This window comes from Puma concolor, chromosome D4 (assembly GCF_028749965.1).
Source record: "Puma concolor isolate L17-30 chromosome D4, mPumCon1.1.hap2, whole genome shotgun sequence".
Classification (NCBI taxonomy): domain Eukaryota; kingdom Metazoa; phylum Chordata; class Mammalia; order Carnivora; family Felidae; genus Puma; species Puma concolor.
Genome location: NC_141679.1, coordinates 15,120,065 through 15,147,849, shown reverse-complemented (window position 1 = coordinate 15,147,849; position 27,785 = coordinate 15,120,065). Strand labels below are relative to the sequence as shown.

At 42.1% G+C, this 27,785-nt stretch overlaps 1 protein-coding gene across 1 annotated transcript in view; it reads right to left on the bottom strand.

Annotated features, from left to right (window-relative positions):
• Nucleotides 1–27,785, bottom strand: part of TMC1 (transmembrane channel like 1) — a 94,624-nt gene that overhangs the window by 19,651 nt on the left and 47,188 nt on the right. Inside the window, exons 6-12 of the mRNA XM_025931606.2 lie at nt 25,597–25,739; nt 20,781–20,925; nt 19,711–19,905; nt 16,822–17,001; nt 16,534–16,695; nt 9,403–9,531; nt 59–126 (exon numbers count right to left, since the gene is read on the bottom strand). Coding sequence (XP_025787391.2) covers nt 59–126; nt 9,403–9,531; nt 16,534–16,695; nt 16,822–17,001; nt 19,711–19,905; nt 20,781–20,925; nt 25,597–25,739 — 1,022 coding nt within the window. The remainder of the gene's footprint in view (nt 1–58; nt 127–9,402; nt 9,532–16,533; nt 16,696–16,821; nt 17,002–19,710; nt 19,906–20,780; nt 20,926–25,596; nt 25,740–27,785) is intronic.

The window sequence follows — 27,785 nt, the reverse complement described above, 5'->3', positions numbered from 1 at the left end:
GCAATAATGTTCTTTGCGGCTTTTCTGTAAGTTGTAAACAGTCCAATAGCAGACCTACCAGATCATGCCTTGGTTGAAGATCAGAGCAAGGACATTGCCGCTGATGTCAAATTCAGTGTATGAAGGCTACAGAAGACACAGACATTTGCTGGATTAACATATCAAATGGTGCAAACTGAAAAACCCGAGTGGTACATGTTTCTGCATAGGTATGCTTCCATGCAGCAATAATCACAGAATAATCAATCTAATAAACGAGTAGTGCTAAATAAAATAATGCAGCACCCTTTTTAACAAAGTAAAGCTCATTTTCTAAAGCAGTCATTCAAAATGTTGTGAAAGTGTGGACCACTGGGATCTCATGCATGGCCCACTGTAAAAATTGGAGCAACCTTCTGGGAAAAGTTTGACAATGTGTATTAAAAACTTAAGAAAATCTCAGTCTCTTTGGCCCTGTGAGTCTACCTCTGGGAATGTGAGTTAACAAATCGAGCTTAAATGCTGACAACGTAGGGGCGCCTGGGTGGCGCAGTCGGTTAAGCGTCCAACTTCAGCCAGGTCACGATCTCGCGTTCCGTGAGTTCGAGCCCTGCGTCAGGCTCTGGGCTGATGGCTCGGAGCCTGGAGCCTGTTTCTGATTCTGTGTCTCCCTCTCTCTCTGCCCCTCCCCCGTTCATGCTCTGTCTCTCTCTGTCCCAAAAATAAATAAAAAACGTTGAAAAAAAAAAATTAAAAAAAAATAAATAAATAAATGCTGACAACGTGTAACAAGCAGAGACAACACCATCTAAATATCCAATAATGACTCTCTGGGCACATGAGCCAGAACTTGGAAAATTTAGAAAGTGAGAGGGCAGGAATTAAATTTTTAAACATACCTCATAATGGAAAAGATAACCTTTTTATAGCCTTTTCTTCATATGTATTGGTTAAGTAAATACAGTATATCTATACTGTGATATACAGTGCACATAATCAAGGTCACCGTTTGAAGAATGCTTACTTACGCAAAAGAAAACTAGGATTTGATGTTAAGCAACAAATATATAAAATACATTCATTATTTTTACCAACTGAATATGAAATTATGCATAAGGAAAAGACTTGAAAATGCCCAACAAATTACCAGGTGTTATATAGGTGGGGGATGTATCATGACTTTCATTTTCTTCCTTAAGTTTGCATACTTTAAAACACCGCAAAACCTTGGTTTGCGAGCATAATTTGTTCTGGAAATGTGCTTGTAATCCAAAGGACTCATATATCAAAGCGAGTTTCAAGAACCATTGGCTCACTTGTGATCATGTGACATTCAGCATCACTTACTACTTGCATTGCAAGGCATCCTTGACTATCAAGTAAAGATTTATTAGAAATGCTTGCTCGTCTTGTGGGACACTTGCAGAATAAGTTACTCGCAATCCAATGTTTCACTGTATTTTTCAAAAAAATGTGGATTTCCTTTATAATAAAATGAATATAGAGAGAGACAATTAAAGTTTAAGAAGTTGTTCAACTCAATATCCAGTGTTTGTCTCCTAGATGCCACCCTGCTTAGGGTACAGCATCAGGCTGTTTTTTTTGTGCAGAAGGCCCACCAATAGGAACTGAGGTGGGCATCTGTCCTAGGGTGGCCTGTCGAAAGGCTTTCTGGTAACACATCAGGCATCCTAGAAGGAAAGCGTCTATCAATGGGAGTAATGCTAATTAGCAACAGCAATGAAACTGGCTCCTACTTGAGCTGGGCTAGAGAACAGTCAGGAAACTGACTAACCAGTGACAAGAGAAAGAAAAGCGAAATTGTGAACTGAGAGCACCAAGAAGACCATGAAAGAGAGACCAAACGGGAAGCAGGTCCTTAATCCTGTCCCAGATCCTGGCATCTGCAGAGGTGGCTTCAGACCCCCTGTATCTTCATCAAAACTCCCTGCCGACACACATACACACGCAGCCCACACACACGCATGCTCACGCCCACACACATGCACACGCAAGCGTCACTCTTCTTTTCAAACCCAAGAACCCCTCCTAAAAATATCTGTAAGAAGACGGGAGAGTTGTCTGGTTTGGAACCCCAACAGAACGGTCACAGCTTTTGAATGCCTTGCCTCGAGAGTTCTTGAATCCAGGCCCCAATTTCATCAGGAGCGCTTTGCTCTGGACCACCTTTCCCGTTGCCTGAAGCCTTGTGAGCTCACAGAACACATTTGACAAATGCTCAGCTGGGTGGCCTGTGCCATCTGTGGCCTTGGAACGGCTCTTGTCCATGTCGGTTTAAGAACCAAACCTTCATCTCTGACCTCTTTAGAATAGTGCCATGATTTAGCCCACCAAGCTATGTAAAATTTAAAAAATTCAACCCTTTAGAAGTGTATTTTCTTTACTCTCACAAATATATAAGCCTCTTAAAGCCCATTTGAGATATTTTTACAACTAGGTAACTATAAAAACATAAAGGACACATTGGGAGCCTTTGTTCGCATACTGTGTGTGCAGCAGGGTCAGCTGGAGGAATACAACCTTTGATGCACAAATTGACCTGATGCGAAAGATGGGTAGAGGGCGTCCCTACTGTACCAACGGTTTGGGGTCCACACACTTGTCTGAGTATTAGACCTTGCCCTGCCACTTCCTAGCTGCGTGAGCTGGGCCCGTTGCGTATCTCGTCAGGCCTCAGTTTCCTCACAGATAAACTGGTGCGAAAAACTAGGTCAGTGGTTGTCACACTGTGGACCAGAAGCCCAATCTGGACCACTGTCTGTTTTTGTAAACAGATAGTTATTAGAAGACAGCGGCCTTCGTTCGTTTATGTATTGCCTGTGGCTGCTGGACACGAAAACAGGAGAGCTCAACAGTCCCCACCGAGACCATATCGCCTGCTGAAAGCAAAAGTGTTTTCTACGCTCCACGCACAGTACTTTCTAAACAGTGCCCCGATTCTCTACGGACATAAGCCGGATGCTTTAGCATTTAACTCAGTTCTGACACTGACTGTCCCGAGCTAGTGCTGACCCCACAGGTTAAGGGCGCAGTCCCACAAGAATGCCCCACTGCAGACACCAATCACAAGTTCACATTGTCGCCTATGCCGAGTGACTGGCTCTAAGTCAGAGGATCCTACATCTCCCTCCTCAAGTTTGATAATTTGCTAGAACGGCTCACAGAACTACAGAAAACAGTTGATTTGCTCGGCTACTGTTTATTATTAAATATGGCAGGAATAGACAGATGGAGGAGGTGCACATGCATAGGGCAAGGTATGAGGAAAAGGGCACGAATGTCCTTTCCAAGCACACCACCCTCCCAGCACCTCAACGTGTTCAGCGACCTGCTAGCTCTCTGAACCCCACAGGTCAGGGAGTTTTATGGAGACTTCATCAGTAAGCATGATCAATCATTAACTCACTCTCCAGCTCCTCTCCCCTCCCTGGAGGAAGGGGGAGATAGGGCTGAAAGTTTCAAGCTTCTAATCGTGGTTCGGCCTTTCTGTTGACCAGTCCCCATCCTGAAGCTATCTAGGAGCCACCAAGCATTGTCTCATTGGAACAAGCAATGTTCCCGTCACCCAGGTAATCCCAAAGAATTTGGGGGCTCTGTATCAGGAACCAGTGTCAAAGACCAAATATTGGAATAAAAGATGATCCTAGCACCTGTACCGCTTAGGAAATTACAAAGGTTTTAGGAGCTCTGCCTGGGAGCTGGAGCCCAAAATATATATTTCTTATTTTATCACAATATCACACCTGCAGAAGTGAGAACACTTACCATCCAGCCCTTTACTTTACAGGGAAAGTCTGCCAACTTCTGAACTAGATCATTTCTAAGATCCTTTTCTAATCTAAAATCTGTAATGGGTTGAAAAATTAGATGCAGTTATTAAAGAATTGCTTCTCTGTAAACATCTTAGAAATGCACTTGAATACTATATGAGTTCAACTCAGAAAATCTCACTCCAAAAAAAAAAACAAAACAAAAGTAAGGAGGCAAACACACATGTGCGTACACACACACACACACACACACACACACACACACGCTATAAAATTCAATGCTCATTCTTTTAGAAATGGATTTAATGAAAACCTGAGATGATATTGTATTTTAAAGTTTTAAAAGCAATACTTTAATAACACAAGCATAAATCAGTTTGCAATACGTTTGCTTAATCGCCTCTAAAACATAAATAGCTTGAAGGTAAATGATGCTTGGGAAAAAATAGGTTTTCCTGAAAACTGAGAAATGAACTGATTCAAATGGGATGCATATAACAAAATCACTAAGGGCTGCTCATCCCTGATAAGACTTTTAGGGGCCAGCAAAAGCAGATCCCATTTGGATTTAGGCTGAGGTCTGTAACAGTCAAGGGATTGGAAATTATCTTGTTTTATTTCTGGACCTTTGTGGCAGGCGGGAGTCCGTCATCTGCCCACAACGAAGACAGATGGTTGTCACTGGACTGAAGAGCCATGAAAACTCATCCTCTGTCTGCAAGCTTAGTTATTTGAGACAGATCATTAACCTATGGATATTGTGGAATATCTCAGAGAGAATTCTGTCATTGCAATGTCCTGTCTGACATACAAATCTCACTTGCCCACAGCTGAAATCACTCTGGGTCAATGGTTCTCAAAACTATTCTGGTCCCCAGACCAGAAGCAGCAGTATTACCTGGGAGTTTGTTAGAAAAGTAAATTTTGGGAGTGCCTGCGTGGTTCAGTCAGTTAAGCGTCAAACTTCGGCTCAGGTCATGATCTCACAGTTTGTGGGTTCAAGTCTCGTGTTGGGCTTTATGCTGACAGCTCAGAGCCTGAAGCCTGTTTCAGGCTCCCTCTCTCTGCCCCTCCCCCACTTGCGTGAGTGCTCTCTCAATAAATAAATAAATAAATAAATAAACAAACAAACAAATAAATAAATAAATTTTAAAAAAGAAAATGAAAACTAAATTCTCCGGGACCTGTCCCAGATCAGAAATGCTGTGTTTTCACCTGCCTTCGGGGGATTCTGGTGTCTCCTCAAATATAAGAACCACTGATGTAGGACAAATCCTAGCCTCATCTACTAGGGTGACTCAGAAAACTCGGGGCTTTGTACTTCAACCCTCATTGTCTGCAGAAATACTGTCCAATGTTCAAGTGGAACTTCACATCCAGAATGTACTGTCCCTTTCCCCATGTTGTCAACCCTTCATGGGATACTCAAGACTTCTTACTGACTCCTTAGCATGGCATCTTCCTGGACTGTTAAATAATACCTCATTCCCAGCTGGAGAACATCAGTTTATTTCTAATCGGAGCCTGACGCAGAGCTCGACACAGGGCTTGATCTCACAACAGTGAAATCGTGACCTGAGCTGAAATCAAGAGTTAGATGCTTAACCAACTGAGCCACCCAGATGCCCCTCTTTCTAATTGTACATCACAGGCTTTCTTGTTAACTCCGTTCTATTGCAGGTGAACTGTCTAATCTTGGGAGTGCTTTGAGTTACCCATGTCATAGATTGGCTCATGAATTCATCATGACTTGACAGAGTCCTTGAAATTTCTAGGGTTAAGCGTTACAGTGAAAATTTACCATGACAGAAATCTGGTTGATGGCTTTGACGCTGATTCAACTGAGTTTGAGTCCTAGTTCCACCAATGATTAGGGATATGTCTTTGAGCAAATTATTAAACATCCTCTAAGGCTTATTTACTGTAAAGTCGGGGAAAAAAGGAGCTACCTCACAGCATTGCTGGTATGAATACATGCAATAATATGTGTAAAGTATTTTCTAGAAGTTCTGACATATAATAAGAACTACATAAGATATACTATACTATGGAGTCCACTTTTATGATCTGTCAAACATATGCCTCTCATTTATTAATAATCTTGAACCCCTTCATCAGATCGCAGGGAAACCTCTTATATTTTCCATTTATGTAAATTTAACAAGGACCACCTCAAAAATGTAACTTGAAACAAGATGCTGAGGTTTCATTTGATTGACCGTGTTCTAATACCACGCTGTGTATTCAGTTCTATTTCTTCTTGCAGGTGTGAAATAAAGGATGTATGACTGATTGTGTCAACATTCCACCAGACATTAACATTCTGTGGCTCTCTGGAGCTGAGGCGGAAGTCCACAGAGTTTAGTCGTTACAGAAGCTGTTGTAATAAAAGTGACCGAAAGTTTGTGCTGAGAATGGAGCCTGTTTGAGATTCTCTTTCTCTCCCTCTGCCCCTCTCCCCAGCTCGGATGCTGTCTCTCTCGCTCTCTCTCAAATTAAAAAAAAAAAAAAAAAAACGATACTTTTTTTTTAAATAGAATAAATAAAAGTGAATGAATTTTTTAAATTGTACATTCTCTAGGACTGGTTAATTCGACGTAGAGAAATTTCTCTTAAGGAAACAATCTGTGCCTACCATTATAATTTATCTGTGAGCATATTTATCTACATGCCTATAAATAAACGTAACCATAATATTTATTACCATAACTAAAAATTAGATAAAGTTTAACTGACACCCAATAAAAATTTAATCAATGCTGGGCCCTGTCTTACGTTGGTCCCTCCACTGAGAACCCTTGCTTCCACTGGACCTTTGAAATTCTGAGGCTTTCTCAAGACCGGCTCAAGGCCCTCTTCCTACAACACGCCTTTGCATTTCTGATCTCTCTCTGTCCCTCTTCCTCTCTTTCTCTTTCTCCCTCTCCTTCTGTTTCTCTCTTTCCTTTCCTCCCTCTCTCCCTTTCTCCCTCCCTCCATCCACCCCCCAAAGTCATGCAACCATTGGTTTCTTCTGTGGAATTTATATTTTCTGCTCTGTACTGATAACAAGAACTTGTGGGATCAAAGGGCAGTAAAGAGTGTGTGGGCCGGGGGATGCAAATTCCATCTGCCGCCAGGCAGTGGCTTCTCACTGCAGCCAATTTCTGCCGTGTGGGAATGTGGATCTAATGTTGCCAGCCCTCCCAATATGTCACGAAAAGCAAGAAATCCATATTTTTTTAAATATAAAACTTCCAGTTGTAAAATATGAGCTCATTAAAAAATAAATAAATAAATAAAAACCAAACCAACAAACAAAAACACTCTGTAGACAAGAGAAAAATACATATATCGGAAAGCTGAATCGAGGCATCTAGCCCAAGTGTGCAACCTCTCCTTAAGCTTACATCTTCTACATCTCTGTACCCCTATCACCCAGCACAGAGGTTTGCTCATACCGATTTGCACCTGGTAAGCACTCAACCGTGTACCCTCTCTACGTGATGGGCCAATGATAGTAGGATCCACATCGAAGATCCACCATCCACCCTTTACTGTTTAAAACTTGTTTTGATATTGGGCTTCTTTCTAAAGAGCCTTCCAAAAGTAACATGGGAACAAAGTCTCTGTGACCTAAGACAGGAACTCGTCTTTTTTCCTGTACTTTGTACTAACCCAAGAGCACCATCAGCACTCAATAAATAATAAATTACAGTCATTTAATTACAGCTTTTATGCATCCAGGTCATGTTTTATTGACTTCATATTTGAAGCAAAATTTTCTAGCACTTAAGAAGAAAGCAGTAAGGGATAAAAGGCAAGCATAAGCCAAGCAATGGCCTAAGAAAAGAATGGCAATTTTTACGTTGGCCTCAGAAGAGCTGAATCAGACAGGGAAAATAGAAATGAAACCAAGCCAGCTGAATACCTCATAGCAGGGAATGGGAAAACAATACAACAGCATCCTGGATCCATAGCATTACCTCACTGGAGTTCACCAAAGAGCATTACCTAACCACTTCTGGCCCGTCCCAGAGGCACTTTCAGTGAGGGTGGCAGAGATGACCTAATCATCAAAGGTACAATCTCAAAGTCAGAGAGCCACGCTGAGGATCCAGGCTGGTGTCTTGGAAACCGTTCTGAGTATAGGATTTGTCCGGAGACTAGAGGGCATGGGACTGAGGAGAGGGCGGCAGAAAAGGAGACCCCTCCTCCAGCAAGGGGAGAAACAGCATTGGCTCCGCAATACGAAGCCAGAACTGACCCCATGGGCACGTCCCTGGAAGCAGGCAGAATTCTGTCAATTGGTGGCGTTGCCTTGATGGTGTTAGAAAGCAGAGGTTCGACACTGAAGCAGACGGTCAACATATAATGCCTGCCATGTGACAAGCATAGTTCTAAGCCGAGAGGTCAAAGCTTCTGTTTTTACAGGGCTTTCATTCAAACTGTGAGAGATAGATTATAAGGTTGTTTTTAAAAGGAAATGTCAGATAGTTATACATCCTATGAAGAAAATTAAGCAGGGTGTTGAGACAGAGTGCCTGGTAAGCTCTGTTACATGGGAAGGTCAGAGAACAGCTCAAAGGAGGTGACATAGTAGCTGAGTCTTTAATGACAAGAAGGCATCAACCGCACCAAATTCTAGGAATCTGCACCCTACAGGGAAAAACAGCTAGAGCAAATGCGAGGATCATCTTGTGTTTGAGCATAAGAGAGAATTCCAAAGTGTACGGACTTTGTAAAGCAAGAACAAAATTGGTAGAAGATGAGCTCAGAGAGAAATAAGAAACAGATCCCATAAGGTATCGAAGGCCTTGGAAAGGGATTTGGAATCCATTTTAAGTACTTATAAGCCATTGGAGGATTTAAAGCAAGTGATTACAGTCAACCCTTCAGGTCACTTCCCAAGATGACTGTTACACTTGCAAAAGAGGGACAGCGGTCACCTGACAAGGTGGTAGACCAAGAGTGATGTGTGCCCTGCTGCTGCCCTTGAACTTTGCGGGGGGCACCTGGGGTTTAGCGTAGAGGGTGAGCTGGGGAGGGAGTCAGAGAAACTTGCACTGTTGTTGTGGGGCAGGAAATCATCTTGCCAGAGTTCAGAGCTCAGGTTCACCACTCGCCAAAGCTCTATCAGCACCCTGGGCCTTCCTTGAAACTTCCACATCTCCCTGCTCGTGTCTCTGCTGAGCTCTCATTACCCTGCGAGCTTTATGAAATTAGCACCGTATTTGCTGAATTCTTTTATCCCTCAATGCACTGCACAGTAACTGTCCAGGACTCTGTTTCGTAGAAACAAAGGAATTAACAGAATGTGCAGTTGATACACCCATCTTGCCCTGCTTCTAGAAATGTCGGCAAGCTTCAAGGGGAGGGGGCTGCCTATGGGTCCCAGATCGATTGAGTTCACCACATTCACGGAAAGGTTGAGCTCCGCTGCTTTAGCCATCCCGGGCTAATTTTACCAGAATGTCTGAAATCATGACACTCCTGTCTGAAACCCTTCTGAATCAGAACTGTGTTCCCTGGTCTTCATTATTAATGTCTTACAGGTGGCCCCACCTTCTAAAGTCTTTTTCTTGCATTGTGTGTGCAAATGATAATCCACAAAGGAATAATCTGATAAGAGAAAAGTGAATATCATACTTACATATCCATATTCCAAATCCCAGCACCAACAGTAATTGCAAAACCTCACAAAACATGCCCTGAGAAAGTCCCCAATGAGGATTGTGACATAAGTGGTCAGAACATCAGAAACGGTCAGCCGCACAAATTCCTGTTGGGATATTAGCCAGATTAAAACAAGCATTTCTCCTTTCAAATGGCCCTAGTGTCGACATCAGGTTTGTTCTGCTTCTGCATAGTATTAGCTTAGAAACCACAATGAACAGTTAAAAAAAAAAAAAGAAAAAAAAAAAAAGGCCTATCTAGCAAGTGAAGACTATTTCACCCTTATTTTCTTAGTCTAAAAATAATTGTCTCAACATTGCAAAGCCACAGTATCAAAAGTCTTCTTACTGGGAAACTTTTATAGGTATGACATAAGAAATAAAACCAGGAATATATTGACCACATGTTAGTTTAAGACTTTAATCTAGCAAACAGCAATATTTATCGAGTTAAAAAGACACACTGGGAAAAGTACTGGCAGCAAATGTGACACAGAATTAGTTTGTCTAATGTGTTAAAAATGTTTATAAGTCAGGGGCACCTGGGTGGCTGAGTTAAGCATCCAAACTCCCGGTCTCTCGATCTCTGCTCAGGTCATGATCTCACAGTTTGTGGGATGGAACCCCACGTCAGGCTCTGCACTGACAATGAGGAGCCTGCTTGGGATTCTCTCTCCCCGCCCCCCGCCCCTGTCGCTTGTCTGCTAGCTTTCTCTTTCTCTCAAAATAAATAAATAAACATTTGAAAGATAAGATAATTAGTGAGAAAGAATTTTCTCGTGGGGCAAAGGACCATTTGAATAGCAGTCATTAGGTGAATTTCCAGCCTCACACGTCAGAGCTATGCTTCCCAAAAATTGTGTACCACCTCCAGGATTCTTGGTATGTCCAAGTACCATGCAGAATAGAATTTATCTCCTATTTCTTTTAACTTTAATATCCCTTGTTCTTAAAAGATAACTACTACTCTTTTAAACATAATCTGCCGTGGGGCGCCTGGGTGGCGCAGTCGGTTAAGCGTCCGACTTCAGCCAGGTCACGATCTCGCGGTCCGTGAGTTCGAGCCCCGCGTCGGGCTCTGGGCTGATGGCTCAGAGCCTGGAACCTGTTTCCGATTCTGTGTCTCCCTCTCTCTCTGTCCCTCCCCCGCTCATGCTCTGTCTCTCTCTGTCCCAAAAATAAATAAACGTTGAAAAAAAAAATTTTTTTTAAACATAATCTACCATAAGTAGTAGTTAACTACAATACGGATGGAACAAAAGCAAAAACTATGATATTAAACACTTTAAAATACAAACTTTAAAACTTAGCGTTAGTTTTCACCACCAGCAATGCCTGTGACAAGGGCCTGGAGGCCAGCAGTATATTTTGGGAAGTGTTGTGAGAGAACAGGAGTGGAGGTTGGGAAGAATGAAACAGAAGGAAGGAGAGCTTTGGCCCAAGAGCATGTTAAAATCTATCACGTGAGTCTTACCCTGGTGGGCACCCACCTGGAAGCCTTGAAAGCCATATAGAATAAGCCTCCGAATTGTCCGTGCCAGAGACAGAAGGGAGACATATTGAACCGGCACCCCCCCCCCCCCACTAGTCAAGGGTGGCCCCACGTGGAATGATCACCCCACCCCGTGACAGCACAGAAACTTGGAGGGTGATGCAGACGGCTGAGTTGAAATGCTACCAGGTAACCGGGATGCGCAGCTGTTTGGGGCAGCAAGAGCCGGAGTAAAAAGTGGACCAAGAGAGCGTGGGGTTCCTGCACGCTCTGGAAGTTTCTGTATAATCCGACTGCTGTGTAGCTCCCCATATGCTTCTGGTATTGCTTTTCGCCTCTTCTTCACTCCAGCCCCACTGGCTTTCCTTGAGAGCTTCAGTCTCCATACTTCTTCAGACCACAGGGCCTTCGCATGTGGTCCTCACTCCACTCAGTCATTCTCACTTCACTTCTTGACTCAGTTTACACACCAACTCATACACATCACTACAGCATCCCTGAGTGGGGAGAGTTTCACTCCCCTCGGTGACAAGGGCAAGCCTCTCTGTACAAAGTTCTCAGATTCCTTGCATTTCATCACCCTTGTAAATTCCTTGCATTTCATCACCCTTGTAAATTTGCAAATTTGGCAAAATTATTCAAGAACATAGTTTTCACAAGGGCAAGGAACCAGCCCACCTTTATGCCCAATGTACCCCTAGTATCCAGCACGATGCCTGCTTCTCAGCGGCTGCTCGATAAATACAGAATGAATGATTGGGTGATAGTAAATTCCTGCAGTTATTTCTGGCCACAACTTTTCCCTTCCCTGTTCTGATTCTCCTTTTCATTCCCCAACCAATTTGAGTTCAGGCTCCAATGACTAGTATCAATCAGAGGTAGGCGATGCGGGATATTTTTTTGGCTTGCACTGCCAGCTCAGGAGGGCCTCCTCAGGTAAGAGAAAATTTCAGAGCGGTTTTGAAGTTCCTACATGTTCCTAAACATCCTCACCCAATAACTGAAATCCTACTGTTCCTGAGCAGCGTTCTGTCACCTAAAATACTGGAAGTGCCCGGGTGGCTCAGTCAGTTAAGTGTCCAACTCTTGATTTTGGCTCAGGTCATGATCTTACAGTTCGTGGGTTCAGCCCTGCATTGGGCTCTGCGCTGACAGGGTGGAGGCTGCTTGGGATTCTCTCTCTTCCTTTCTCTGCCCCTTCTTTCTCTCTCTCTCTCTTTCTCTCTCAAAAATAAATAAATAAACATTAAAAAATGTACCAGAAGAAGATCCAAACACTATACCGAGACATAAGAATATTTATTCACCAACCATTAGAAGAAAACAATGCTTGGGGCGCCTGGGCAGCTCAGCCAGTTAAGGGTCTGACTTCGGTTCGGGTCATGATCTCACGGTCCGTGAGTTCCGTGAGTTCGAGCCCCGTGTCGGGCTCTGTGCTGACAGCTCAGGGCCTGGAGCCTGCTTCAGATTCTGTGTCTCCCTCTCTCTCTGCCCCACCCCTGCTTGCGATTTGTCTCTCTCTGTCTCTCAAAACTGAATAAACATTAAAAAAAAAAACCCCAAACAATGCTTTATAAGAGAATCCCCCAAACAGTGGCTCAGCTCACCTCAGGGGCACATCCAATCCCAGTTCTAGCGTGTTAGTCAGGATGGGAGCACACTCTCCACACAGGGGCCCCGTTGAGCACCACACCTCACACCTCACAACTTAACACTCAGTTAGTTAAAATATCTAGGCAGCTTTGATTAGTAAACCTAAGAGTCATGAGTAGATAACAGGAACACCATAGACAAGGGGCATCACAGAGGACCACAGATTCTAGAACTCTAGACGTCCCATAGTAGGACCTTGGAGAGTATGTGTTGATGTTAATTATGTTCCTAGGGACAATTCAGCACTATGGGTAAGGATGCAAACTCTACCCAGACTATATGGGTTAAACGTGGGCTCCCGTCATTGACGTCGTTTAAGAGCTTGAGCAAATTATTTTACTTTTTGGGGTCCCAGTCTCCTTAACTATAAAATAGAGATAATAGAGATAATATGATTTATCTCAAAGGATAATTTCAAAATCCAAGGAGACAGCGCTGAGCACATCAGAGCCATTCAATAAATGCCAGACCTTGCTGTTGTTACGTTTAGCTGTTGGCTGCTTTCTCCTTCCCCAAAATGCAGACCTCAGTATATAGCTTCAAAGAGCAGTCTCCCAAGGAGGGCTTTGCTGCCTACCCATCAAATACTATTGGAAATGGGACTAAGTGGCTACATCTTGAGATTCCCTGGAGGGATAAAGGAGCCACCAAATCATCTCATATCCAAACTCAAAGAGAGGTTTGAGTCTTACATCATCCTTAAGGAAACAAAGCAGAGGGGATCCATGGAAGAGAAGAGAAAACATCTGGAATGTTCTGACGGAACAAAGAATGAGCCTTTGGGGTGTGTCCCCAACATTACATGCAAAGTAGATGCCTCTACTATTTCCCTTGGAGTCACTATTTTTAAGTAGTTAAAAGAAATGTTTCTAGGTGCATGGATAGAGATATTGATCTCGTAAAGACCAGACTTTCCAGACTTTTCACAGTTTTTATGTTCCCTGTGTTCTCTTTGTCCCCATGGACTCTACCTCCCTCATCAATAGTCTGTTCAGAACCACAACCTCATGGGCCAGCTCCTGCAGACTTTCCCTCAAGTGCTGAAGGTCCTTCTTAGAGAAAGGAAGGTGAATGAGAAAGGGGCAGTAAGGCAATATAATTAAGCATGAAGATGGGATTTAAAAAAAAAATTTTTTTTTGAGCAGGGGAGGGACAGAGAGAGGGAGACACAGAATCAGAAGCAGGCTCCAGGCTCTGAGCTGTCAGCACAGAGCCCGACGCGGGGCTCGAACTCACAAACCGTGAGATCATGACCTGAGCCGAAGTCGGTCGCTCAACCGACTGAGCCACCCAGGCGCCCCAAGATGGCATTTTTTTTAAAAAGATCAAGACAAGTAGCATGGTCCCCAAAAGAGTGAGACAAGTGACTTTTCCTTTATTTCAAGTCAGTCTGTGAGGAACTATTGCAGAATCTTCTGCATAATCAGAGACATAAGTAGCCTCCTAGATTGCATTGGCATTCCTACCTAATTAATCACTTTCTCTTCCCCAGAAGTGAGAAGCCTCAATCATATTCTTTTTTTAATGTTTATTTACTTAATTTTGAGAGAGAGAGAGAGAGCGCGTGTGTTCATGCACAAGAGGCACAAAAGCGGGGGGGGAAGAGAGAGAGAGAGAGAGAGAGAGAGAATCCAGAATAGGCTCCAGGCTGTCAGCGCAGAGCCCATGCTGGACTCCATCTCATGGGAACCATGAGATCATGACCTGAGCTGAAATCAACAGTCAGATGCTTAACCAACTGAGCTATGCAGGCGCCCCACCTCAATTTTATTCTTTACGGTTCGTTCTATCAAGACTGTTAAAGGGTAAATTTCTTAGTCCACATGCCAGTCTGCGTTCTGGGATATATAAAAGAAAACATTTCCAGCTCTTTGAGTTTGTGCAAGAAACTTATTTTCCCAAGTTTTTCATTTCTTTCAACTTTAGCTGCAGAGTCAAGGAGCAGTGTCCATGTGATAAGATTTGTGTTAAGCGCCGTGACCAGACTTCGCTTCAAGACCCTTGGAATCCAGAAACCTGTGTACTGCTGTGTATTCATTTCCCATTGCTGCCATGACAAATTAACCACAAACTTAGTGGCCTAAGAGAACACAGATTTATTTTCTTACAGTTCTGGAGGTCAGAGGTCTAAAATCAAGGTGTGGGCAGCAGGAGGGAGTCTGTTTCCCCTCCTTGTTCAGCTTCTGGAGGCTGCCTGCATTCTTGGGCTCAGAGCCCCCTCTGTCCATCATTAAAGGACATCTCTCCAAACTCTTCCATGGTCACATCTGGTTTTTCTGACTTTGACCCTTTTGTCTCCACTTGCGATTTCATCAGGTCCATCCACATAATCCAGGATAATTTTCTTATTCCAAAGCTCATCACTTAATCACATCAGCAAAGTCCATTTTACCGTGTAAGGTAATATAGTCATAAAGACTCCAGTGATTAAGACACAGATGTCTTTGAAGGTCCATGATCCCATCTACCCACACCTCGGATCACCACGCCTCTCTACTAAGTAAAGGCAACCTTCACTTCACTTCACTCCATTTCATTTCATTTCATTCCATACATAATATGTGCTATAAACATGTATGGAATGTGCATGTCTAAGAATTGAGTATTTAATAAAATGTAACTGGAAAGGGAGTTTATCTGGCCCCCTGAAACCTTAAAAATAAAATAAAATAAAATCCTTAATCATGCCATACTTTTTGGACACAGTCTTCGAGGATGTGTGTCTAGCATCATACACATTTTTCTTAATTTTTCTTCCCCCACAATTGAAATCACAGTTGATTGGCTTAAGTCTGATGAGCATCTAATTGAGCATGAAGGTATCTAATGATATCCACTTTTGTTTATTTTTTAATTAATTACTTATTTATTTTTGAGACAGAGACAGAGTGCGAGTGATGGAGGGGCAGAAAGAAAGGGAGACGCAGAATCCGAAGCAGGCTCCAGGCTCTGAGCTGTCAGCAGACCCCCACGCGGGGCTCGAACCCACGAACCACGAGATCACCACCTGAGCCAAAATCAGAGGCTAAACCGAAAGAGCCACCCAGAAGCCCCTACCCACATATGTTTAAATTATATTAGCTTTATAAGATTAACACTAACTTTTAATTTTTCCTTTTATATTTCCAAAAATAAGTACACAGCAAAAAAAGGCTCAAATAATTCCACAAGACCATGTTACTGCTGAAACTGAACTCTGGTCCAACAGGCAGGCAGACTCATGATGACATACTTAAAAATACCTCTTCATCATCCATGAACCAAAGCCCAAAATCGGTTTATGAAATTCACATTAAAATTAAAGGCTTTTCAAAGTAAAAAATGGATCTGTATAGAAGTAAGACATGTGCAATAGTTTATCGCTGTTGCTTTTGCTTCGTATGGTTTCCTCTATTGGACAGAAAGCCATGTGATGCCTTAATTCTTTTCTCTGGTAAAATAACAGTAGTGTTGGACTGGGGCCATTTACATAATTATCATGAAAGCAACTAGCCTAAAATAGCATTTCCTTTAATACTTAAGGGACAAGTATCTGACAAAAGTGGACATTCCTGAAATGAGCATTAGTGTGTGCTCCCAAAAGAATCTTTTTTCATGGAAAACAGGTAATGATAGGTAGAGTTCCATTTAAATATTCACTTGAGCCTGTATCCAAATCTAGGTGCTTTATTATGACACAAATGGAAAATAAACATCTCCTCACACCACTTAAAAATATCCTTTCTTTATACACAACTGTAAAAAAAGGTGTAAAAGTAGTACTTACCTCAAAAATGGCTGTGAGGACTGCATGAGCTAATAGATATGAAACTCACAACCAGCACATGGTAACCATTCGATAAAGCTTAGGTATTTTTTTTTTATTAAGCAATGAAAATGATAGGCCACACTTATGAAAAGGAATAATTGATTCTGCTCTTTTTTTAAGCCATTAATTGTCATCCACTTGTGTTTGTGACATTACCTGTCCCACCATTGTTTCCCAGCAGGGTCCTCGAGGTACATCTGCAGGGTGCACGAAAAAAGGTGGTCCAGTGCTATTTCCAGAAAGTGATGCATTATAGGCCTTGATCATGTTGGCTTCCCAGAGGGTAATATTGGCCTTTACCAGCTTCTCTTCTTCAATCTTGGGAGCAAAGTGATGCACACAAAAATGGAGACAACACAGATTTCAAAGGCATTTGTAGCAATCCGGAGACAGGCAATTGTAATAACACTCTGATGCCAAGAACAATCCAGATACAAGACTCACCTTGTTGTTAATCTCATCCATCAAGGCAAGAATAAATACGTACAAGTTGCCTAAGAGTAGAGCAAAAATGCGTCCCAGTAGCCATTTCAGAGCAATTAGAGGATGGTAGTCTTCCAGTTCAGCAAATAAGTCAAACAGGGCTGGACAGAACATCCCCAGGAGGGACATGACCATGTTCATCTACAATGAGACACAATGAATCAACTAAGTTAATGGTATTTTTAAAAATATTATTGCTTTCCTCCAGAATTTTGCAAGATTTCAGCTAGGTTTCCTTTATCTTTTATAAGATTAAAGAAGATTATCTTATGCATCTTTAAATTTTGATCTTCATAAAACAACAAAGACATTATTCAGCCCCCATTCTCGAGATGTACTTGTGTATGAGCTTGTGTATGTGCCAGTAATAATAGTCTGTTTCCTGGTATAATGAGGGAAGTAATTTACATCACGCTCTATCCAAAGAACACAAATTGTTCTGCCTGAGAACTGATTCTGACATGGTCATACACTTTGCAACAAGATTTCCAAAGGAAATGGAAAATGGTCTGGTTGAGGAATGAGGTCCAAACTGGAACTACTCATTTGACAATTACCAGTTTATGGGCTGGTTCAATCAGTTAGAATAAATGAGCTCCCTGAGATGGGCTCAAGACTAAATACTGAATTCTGGGGAATACATACTATTAGGAGCAAAAAAAAAAAAAAAAAAGGTAATGGGTTTATCTAAGAAAACAGGACATTCAGAGAAACAAAAGGAGAACACACAACACGATGTTATCACAGCCAAGGTAGGAAAGTTGCAGAACTGGTTTATAATCCCAGTGTGTGGGGGGGGGGGGGGGGGGAGTGTATGAGAAAGAGAGAGAGAAAATATATGAAAAGTAGCAAATGTCTGACACCCTTACAATTGCCATATGAGGCTAAATTAAATCAGGGAAAAGAATCCAGTGCATGTACCACTTTTTTGATGGGGAAAAAGCCTCCTTAAATGAAAAAAAGATTTCTGGTAAACCTTGGCAATGGTCTTTCCCAAATACCTGCTTCAGGACTGTCACCACTAAACATTTCCTATTTTCCACTTCTTGACTCTATGTTTTGAAAGATTGTAACTACCAGACTGTACTTATAGTATTTTAAAAAAATATTTATTTATTTTTGAGGCAGGGAGGGGCAGAGAGAGAAGAAGACACAGAATCTGAAGCAGGCTCCAGGCTCTGAGCTGTCAGCACAGAGCCCGATAGGGGGCTCGAACTCATGAACCATGCGATCCTGACCTGGGCTGAAGTCAGACGCTTAACTGACTGAGCCACCCAGGTGCCCCACTACCAGACTGTATTTAGAAAATAATTGTCAATGTGGTTTTTCCCATTTGTATTAAGAACATGATAGGAGCATGACCATGAGGAGCATGATATCATTTCAGCCTAAAGTAAAAACTTGGTAGACCTCGTGCTACCTGTTACAAGGTCAATTTAAATCCTGTTTCAGCAAATTAATCCCCATTACTACCTTGGCTGGCCCTGAGGACTTTAGGGGTAAAATGGCTGTTAAACAGACTCTTACACAAAGTGACCCTTCTAATGAAGGTCATTGGCTATGACCTTTACTGTGGTTCATTTATACAAAAATATGATCAAATATGAACCATGCACCAAAGTGGCATGATAATTTTGCCTGTGATGGCAACTATCACAACCGTAAGAAGAAACTTTGACAGCAAGCTTAATAAATGCTTTGAGGGTCTCCTCTGTTTTAAATAAATAAAATCACTCTACCTAAAGAAGTCTGTACAGTTATAGTCTCTTAAATGTATGGTCTCCCGTCTCTAGTGCTACCAGTTCTGAAATACCTAGAACGTTTTGGAAACTTTTTTTGTAAAGAGGTTATCATATATCTTGTCCAAGTATTTCTTTCTAGGAAATACTATGCTTATAAAGGCTTTCTTAATCTTTTTGGTCTCCCAGGCTTTGTAGAAGTTTGGGTGTGGGAAGTCTACACTTCCAACAGCCTAAATCTATATATGTTTTGAAAATGCCCAAGTTTCAAATGATGCCGCATCATATTCCAGAACATTTTATGAAAGGGAACAGGCCTTAGCAGCAACACATAACCAATGATTTCCTTATTCTCAACATCTAAATTTCCTTATTCTAAATGTCTGGCCTCCTTCCTGTGGCCCGCTAAATGGGTAGATATCCTGAAGATAAATCACAGGCATATTTAATTCCAGGCACAGAGCTGGCCCTCCTTATTTTAATATCTTTTGAAGGGGGAGGAAATAAGGTAAGGGGAGGAGAAGGTGGTAAATGTGAGGTTAGGCTGCTAGGGAAAACCAGAGAGAATTCCAGACTTGCCCAAGGTGCGGGAGGCAATCTGAATGTTTCCAATGAGCTAAACATAGGAACCACGGGCTCTATCATTGCTGCTTCAAAGAATTCAAGCAATAATTGGATCTTTCAGAGACAGGTGCAGAGTCAACAGAGAAAGAAACATGGAGTCATGGAGGACGTTGGCCTTGAAATAAAGATTCCTAAGTTTTAAGTCACTCTTCTCCATGGTTCTGTGACCTTGAACACATCTCCTCCTCTCCTGACACTCATTAACGGCATCTGTAAAATGTACTGGTGGGAATGTATGTGTTCTAATATCTCTCCCAACTCTAACTTTCCACAAAGTCACAAAACGCAAAAAAGATAGCAGACAGTAGACAGATTTGGAAATAAGGCTGGAATAGAGTGAAAATGTGTGACAGGGCTATTTAACTGTCAGGGCAGTGTGGAGAAGAGAGGTAAACGATAGCCTTATTTAATGTTCCACCATAGAAACATAACCCACACAATCTCAAATGTCAGGTTCTAAGCACATAAAAAGCATGCAGAGACGAACTTCATTCTTTTCCCACCACCCAAGGGTGTCAGGATCTTGCTGTGCAAATTCCTGGGATCGCTTCACAGCCCAAAAGATGAGGTATCCACTCCCTCCGAGTGTTAGAAACACGAAGAAGTTAGCAAGAAACCTCAGGAATCTGATCAAGTGGACGTTTTCTTCTACTTGGGCTGCTCTCTCCTCTATGATAGCTTCCTGTACCCAAGCAAAACAGAAAAAGAAAGATGTGTCCGAGTTACAAAAAAGTATCATAATCTCAGAAAATATTCTGCAAACATCAAAACATGAGAAATGAAAATCTTTGCTCTACCTGGGATTCCACAAACCAGGTGAATATCGCCAGCAAGTGAGGACAAGTGAGAGAATGAACGACGAATTCTTACAGACTCTGATTGGTCTAATGCTGAAATAACCTTGTTTCTAAATTATTTTCCAATAACGTGCTTTTATTTATTTTTTTTTATTTTTATTTTTATTTTTTTTAAATTCTTTTTTCAATGTTTATTTATTTTTGGGACAGAGAGAGACAGAGCATGAACGGGGGAGGGGCAGAGAGAGAGGGAGACACAGAATCGGAAACAGGCTCCAGGCTCCGAGCCATCAGCCCAGAGCCCGACGCGGGGCTCGAACTCACGGACCGCGAGATCGTGACCTGGCTGAAGTCGGACGCTTAACCGACTGCGCCACCCAGGCGCCCCATAACGTGCTTTTAAAGCTACAAAAATAATACTTCAGAGTCATTTTAAATATCGAGCTAACCTATTCCTGTAAATAATTATGAGCATCGTCTATTATTTAAACTATCTGATTCTGATTACTAACGGTCTCCTGTTTCAAGTCAATGGCATTATTTTTATTACCAAATTTAGAGAAGAAATCATGCCATCGTGGATCATCAGATATTTTCCAATCCCAATCAGAACAATGCCCGGATCCTGCTAGGCTGAAATAATGAGTTGCTCTTTCTTTTAATTGTCAGGATATTTCGTTCACTTTATAAACCATACAGAGTGGCTCCAGTTTTACTCTTAGAAATACAGAGGAGTGGCTCTTGAAGTTGATGTGTTTACCTTAAAGTTCATGGTGATGGAATTGAATTTGTTGTCTGCTGTTTCTGGATTGCCAATCAGGTAGTCCCAGCTGGTGAATACCTTCCAGCTGAAGTTGAAGGTGTTGTCATCACCACCCCCATCGTCCCCAATATTTTTGGTCATCCTGTAAAAACAGGGAGTTTAATCCAGCCCCCAAAATACACACCGAAAGGGAGAGGGTGGGCAGTGGTAAAATACTAGTTATAGGGAAACTGGAGAAGCAATATCCCAAAAGCATGTATTTTCAAATGAAGTTTGCTCATATCACCAGAAAATCAGTTTATTTTTAAATTTTGGTTTTGTTTTACTTTTCAAAACTGTTCATTTTCCAGGACTTTCAGGATCAAAAGACTATGAAGCATTGATGATTTTAACAATTAAGCAGGTTTTATAAAAATATATATATTTCTCTTGTTTTCCTCCACTGTTTTCATAGCATCTTATACTTGGTTCTTAATCCTCTGTGGGATAAAGATCTCTTTAGAAATCTGATGAAAATCAATGGGTCCCTCCCCCGGTGGGGGGGGCAAGGGGCAGGTGGAGGTGGGAATATGTGTAGACTCAAACTGCTCTACCCAGTTTTAACTTATTTCCAGATCCCCCTGAAGCTAGGGATGAGCTAACCCAAGGCACAGCAGATCCTGCATGGATCCAATTCCCCCCCAGAATGTCTTCCCAAAGAACAGATGGAATGCATGAAATTTCTCCATACTATACAACTCTTGAACAAAAATCAAAATTCTTATACACACACACACATACACACAATTCTTACACAACCTTAGTGCCAACTTGTTACGTATATTCTAATCTATGTATTCTAGTATATATAAATCACTGATTGGAATATATATATATATATTTTTTTTTTCTTTGTGTGGTTTTTGTTTTGTTGTGTTTTGTTTTGTTTTTTCTTGGGGAACTTTATTTTTTTTTTTTAATTTTTTTTTTTCAACGTTTATTTATTTTTGGGACAGAGAGAGACAGAGCATGAACGGGCGAGGGGCAGAGAGAGAGGGAGACACAGAATCGGAAACAGGCTCCAGGCTCTGAGCCATCAGCCCAGAGCCCGACACGGGGCTCGAACTCACGGACCGCGAGATCGTGACCTGGCTGAAGTCGGACGCTTAACCGACTGCGCCACCCAGGCGCCCCTTCTTGGGGAACTTTAAATGCATTTACTTACAGTTTATTTCAGTGGTTAGAGATCTATATTCCACTCACTCCACTTCCTTTTTTCCCCTTATTACTATAAATAGCAAAATTAAAATTTCATATGATACATATTATAAAATGATCCCAGAAGGTTTTGGTTTTGTGAATGTTATAGTGATATAGAACCAAAAAGGAAAGAAACACAATGACATAAAGCTGACACGATAGGAAGACAGGCATCTCTGAGGTCACCCACATTCAGCTTCCCTTCTTTTTAAAAAATTTTTTAACGTTTATTTATTTTTGAGAGAGAGACAGTGAGAGTCAGGGAGGGCAGAGAGAGAGAGAGGGAGACACAGAATCCAAAACAGGCTCCAGGCTGTCAGCACAGAGACCGACCTGGGGCTCGAACCCATGAACTATGGGATCATGATCTGAGCCGAAGTTGAACACCCAACTGACTGAGCTACCCAGGCGCCCCTCAGCTACCCTTCTTAGAGAGGTTTATATATATATATATATTTTTTTCAACATTTATTTATTTTTGGGACAGAGAGAGACAGAGCATGAAGGGGGGAGGGGCAGAGAGAGAGGGAGACACAGAATCGGAAGCAGGCTCCAGGCTCTGAGCCATCAGCCCAGAGCCTGACGCGGGGCTCAAACTCACGGACTGCGAGATCGTGACCTGGCTGAAGTCGGACGCTTAACCGACTGCACCACCCAGGCGCCCCGAGGTTTATATATTTTAAATGAGTTAATGTGTTATGAAAAAAAACCTGAAAACAATTATCCTTTTCATCAGTCTATCACTTTATCCTTTAAAACTGTGTTTTGCACATTACCATATTTGTCCATTCTCAAAAACTGGGCAAAAGGTCAAGGTAGTTAGTATTATTCTTTTTTCACAGATGGGGAAGCTAAGGGTTTACATTATGAAGTGATTTGCTGGACATTATTCAGCAGTTAACCACAGAGGGAGGTCAAAGGCTTAGGTTCTCTGATGTCCCTCTGGTGCCCAAGCTAGGACTCCAAGAGATCCGTCGAATCGCATAAAATGCTTTTTTGAAGGTCAAAAGGTGTTGAAATCAAAGATTCCCAATGGTTTAACCTAGAGAGAAAATTATTTGTTTGATTAATATGCCACTATCCATTTCTGTGCTGTCGCTGAGGAAAGGGCAGGGCCTCAGGTGAACATCTTAAGTTTTGAATGGAGCTTCACTGGCAAAATTGTGTAGCTGAGACAGCCTTCCAGATAAGGGCGCGTGAGCTGCACCAACAAATCGGGAACACCTAGTGTGCGGGAATCGACAAGAAAGGGAGTGGGATGCTGAAAGGAGTAAGGAAAGATCCCAAAGACAAACTGCTTATAGCATATTTTTGTTGAGAGGCAACCCAGATATCTATAAAACGTTCCATGGACAGCTCTATCCCTTGCCCGTAGAGGGAAAAAGTGTACATACCTATGAAAATTCTTCCCTTTTCAAGAAAGCTATAGTTTTGAACTACTGTTTCTATGAGAAGCAACCTTAACCTATCATTGGCTTTTCTGAGAGGTTGTATCTTTTTTTTTTTTTTTTTTTTTTTGAGAGAGAGGGAGGGAGGGCACAAGTGAGTGAGGGGCAGAGAGAGAGAGAAAGAGAGAGAGAAAGAGAGAGAGAGAGAAACCCAGGAAGGACAGAGAGAGAAGCAGGTTCACCTGAAGTGGGGCTCAAGCTCATCCAATGTGGGACTTGAACTCACAAGCCATGAGACCATGACCTGAGCCAAAGTCAAATGTTTAATGACTGAACTCCCCAGGTGCCCCTTTGTGAGGCACCCCCTTTGTGAGAGGTTGTAGTAAGTAACTGTTGCTGTAATGCCTTTGTCCAGGGTTTTATACTGGACTTCCTGCATTGGACAAGTTTATATCTCTGTTTACATGCTGAGGTTACTTGGTCATTTTGTGGATGTATATAAAGGTTTTTAATAAATCAAATAAATGCTTCCCTAAATCCTTAGCCAACAGGGTCACTACAATGTAGCCTCTGCTAAAATGAAAAGTCAGGAAGGGAAAGGGGATTGAAAGGCAGGTAGGAAGCAACTCTCTAGAAGCTCACAGGATAAGCCCATTATAGATGGGGGGGGGGGGGGGAATTATAGTAAGCACTATACTATACTAAAAAGCATGGATTACATTCTTGAGAAAGAAGAAATTGAGGCAAATATTTGACTGCAAAGGATAACATATATATTATATCCATATATATAATATATATGTTAACTGTATATTGGCCACAACCTCTGTTTTTTCCTTAGTTTACAGACTGTTACTTCAACTGAGCATCACGAGAGCAAGAACTTTATTTTGCTCACCATTAAATCCTCAGGCACTGAGTAGCTCCCTCTACCCAGATTGCCCGTAACAATTGCTCAATTTTTAAATAACTGAATAAATACATGAATTGTGATTTGGGAAATCAAGTTAGCAATTGACTGAAGGACCAACATAGAAACAATACTCCTGAGATCTCTGGAATGTAACTGGCGCCCCTGATTTTAATTTTTCCAAATCAGAATGGTTAAAAGACCAGAAATAGCATAGATTTTGGAATGTGGTAATACTTTATTAGGTAGACAGACACCTTACACTTAGGATCTCTGATTGCATTTGGACAGGTAGATCAATATTTGGAAGTGAGGTCTACATTAAGGCTTTCTTCAAGTCCTCTCAGGACTTGAAAACTAAATAGGAATGGTGTTCTCCAGTGGAACCAGTAAGTTTGACAGACAAGGCACAAAGCGTGTCACGGACCGTTCCAGAGAGCTCCTGCACCGGGTGACATGGACCCTCAGGCAGAGGTCCTTTCCTGCAATGAAACAAAAGGCCAGTTCACCTTGTTCGTGGTCAAATAAAAGGGCCGGGACATTAATTGAGATGTCTTGAGACTTCTAAGCTAGCTCAGAGAATTAGTCGGAGGGTTACATAGATGGCTCAAAGCCCCAGATGGCTGTAGTCGGTTTCTGCAATGTCTTTGAACAGGGTGTTACACATATATTGCAGGCAGGGGGGAAAATGAATGGCATCATTATCACTTCTCCAATGAAAGTCTTCTCCATGCTCTAATAAATGTTCTTCCAAGATAAACCATGATTCTGCAGTTCATCATGATGGTCGCATTGGGCCCCTTCGTTTTTGCTGTCTTACACAACTGATTTTTTTTGGTTGAATGACTATTCTGTTTTTGTTTTGTTTTGCTTAATGAACAGAGAACAACGATTTCTGCCTATTGAGCTGATTCTGCAACGTGCAAACTTCTCTGCACACAAAAACAGGGGCCAGCAGCTGTTTCCCTGTCTTGCTTGCAACATTGATCCATACCTTGAAATCCAAAGAGGCAATCTCTTCAAAAGATGCTTAAATGCAGGGTAGGTGTGCAACCCCGTGAGGTGATCCAAAGGCCTGTACTTGAGTTCACCCCTTTTGTTCTGGGGATGTCATAGTCTAACAGTAGCGTCGATATTAAAACTACATTTTATCTCTTACCGACTCAATATCCTCTAGGTATAAAACAGAATAAGAATTATATCCAATTCTGAAATTAATTCTTCCCTTTGATTCTAGACATCATTGCTTGCTTCCCAAGAGACCAATAAAACTTACGCTTTAAGGACAACCAGAAAGCTGTATCCAATGCTCATGATCCCCACCAGAAAATAGGAGAGCGGCAGCCTGAAATTCATCCATCCAATTGTTCGTTTATTGTCATAATAGCCATAAAAGAGGATGGAATATTGCGCCAAGCCCTAAAATCCAACAACAAAGCCACTTAGCAGATGTGATGAAGAACAACTCAAAGAAAAAAAGATCGACTTTTAAGAGAAACAGCAAAATGGCATGAATTTTCCAACTTGGGAGTTGAGCCCTATTGTTTTTGCCTCGTAGAGCAAATGTCTCCACTGCCACGTTGATTGACAAGGCTCTTGATTTACTCGAGGTTCAGGGACTTCTAAATAGGCCAAATTGTTAACCGAATACAGGCTTGCTCAGCTGTGGAGCCATTACCGTGAAATGCCCATTGATTGAAACATCAAAACACACTTCATGGTGTCATTAGATTTCCAACATGAGGAGCCTGCTGCACATTTGGGGAGGATCTGAAATGTGCTTCCTCAAAGTGTGGTGGCAGGTGTCCACTTCCAGTCACCTGAGCCACAGTTAGATTGCTTCTTCTTGAACTACAGAGGCGGTGAGTGGCTCAGCTCACACTGAGCAAACCTGTAGAGCAGGTGAGATGTCATGGGAACCGATCTGCATAGCCTTGTACGCATCAAGACCATGAGAGCATTCTTCCATAGCAAGCATGTTCAGTCACGCCAAGCCATGCTCTCTCCTTATGATTATCTGCCAGATAATTGGAATCGCCATCTCCCAAGGCTACCTGAGTGACCCTCTTTCTACTCAGAACATTGGCATATTCTGATGCTCTTTCTTTTATCATGGTGTTCATCTTTCTCTCCTTGAATTCACTGTGTTTTTCACTCCCAGCTTTGAAGCGTGTTTCTGTATCACTGCATATACACTTCCCCAGCTTCCTTCTAACTTCTGTGGCAAGAAGTTAAAATTACTATGTTTTGTGAAGTGAGACAGTAATCACTTGCCAGAGGCTTCCTCTGGAGATCAAGTGAGTCACCCTTGAACCTTGGAAAGTCCAACTGGCTACCTTTAACATCATTTATCCGCAGCCAGGGACTTGAAAGCCCATTACTGAAGAAGACAGGAGAAGTGGGGAACAAGGGTGGAAGAGGAGGAGGAGGAAATCCCCTGGATGCCAATTCCCAGAGGAAGATTGAAGAGAAGCCATTTAGAAAATTGCCTTAAACGAAGATCGTGCCTGGCTCAAAACAGAGGCCCACAAAGATCTGGAATAATGACTGCTTTCAAAATTTGCAGCAAGTCTATGTCCCAATACTGTGTAAGAATTAGCAGGAAAAAAAAAATAGGAAAAAATAAAAATAGGAAAAAAATAGCCAAAAAATCTCAGAGGAGCTCATGAGTTTCCAAGAGGGTCAGCATGGAATGAGAGAGACGTAGGTAAAAACTAAAGGACTTCCCTGCACCACCCCTGCCTGTTGTCTGCATTTTTTCAGCTCAAGAAAAAAGAAATCTGACCCAAAAGAAAATCTGGGACTAAAGAACTAGTAGAAACCTAGGGGAGCCTGGGTGGCTCCGTCGGTTAAGCATCCAACTGTGGCTCAGGTCATGATCTCATGGTTCAGGAGTTCAAGCCCTGCATTGGGCTCTATGTTGACACTCGGAACCTGGAGCTTGCTTCGGATTCTGTGTCTCCCTCTCTGCTCTTCCCCCGCTCGCGCTGTGTCTCTCTCAAAAATAAATAAACATTAAAAAAAAATTGTTTGAATAAAAAAAAAAAAAAAAAAGAACCAGTAGAAACCTCAAATTGAGGAAGCAAATGGGCTAATCTCTGCCCAAGATAAGAAACCACATAGAGAGGGACTGATCAACTGCCCAAGACCCAGAAATAAGGCCAGGAAAATAATCACTGGCAGGATCTCTGCACCTAGTTCAATGATATCTTTTTGTTTCATACCCATCTAGTTCAGGGCTCTGCTTCCTCTCAACTATTTGAGTTTTAAGTTTATTCACTTATTTTGGGAGAGAGAGCATGAGCAGGGAAGGGGCAGAGAGACAGGGAGACAGAGAATCCAAGCAGGCTCTGTGCTGTCAGCACAGAGCCCAACGTGGGGCTCAGTATCAGGAATTGTGAGATCACGACCTGAGCCAAAATCAAGAGTTGGATGCTTAGCTGACTGAGTCCCCCGGGCACTCCC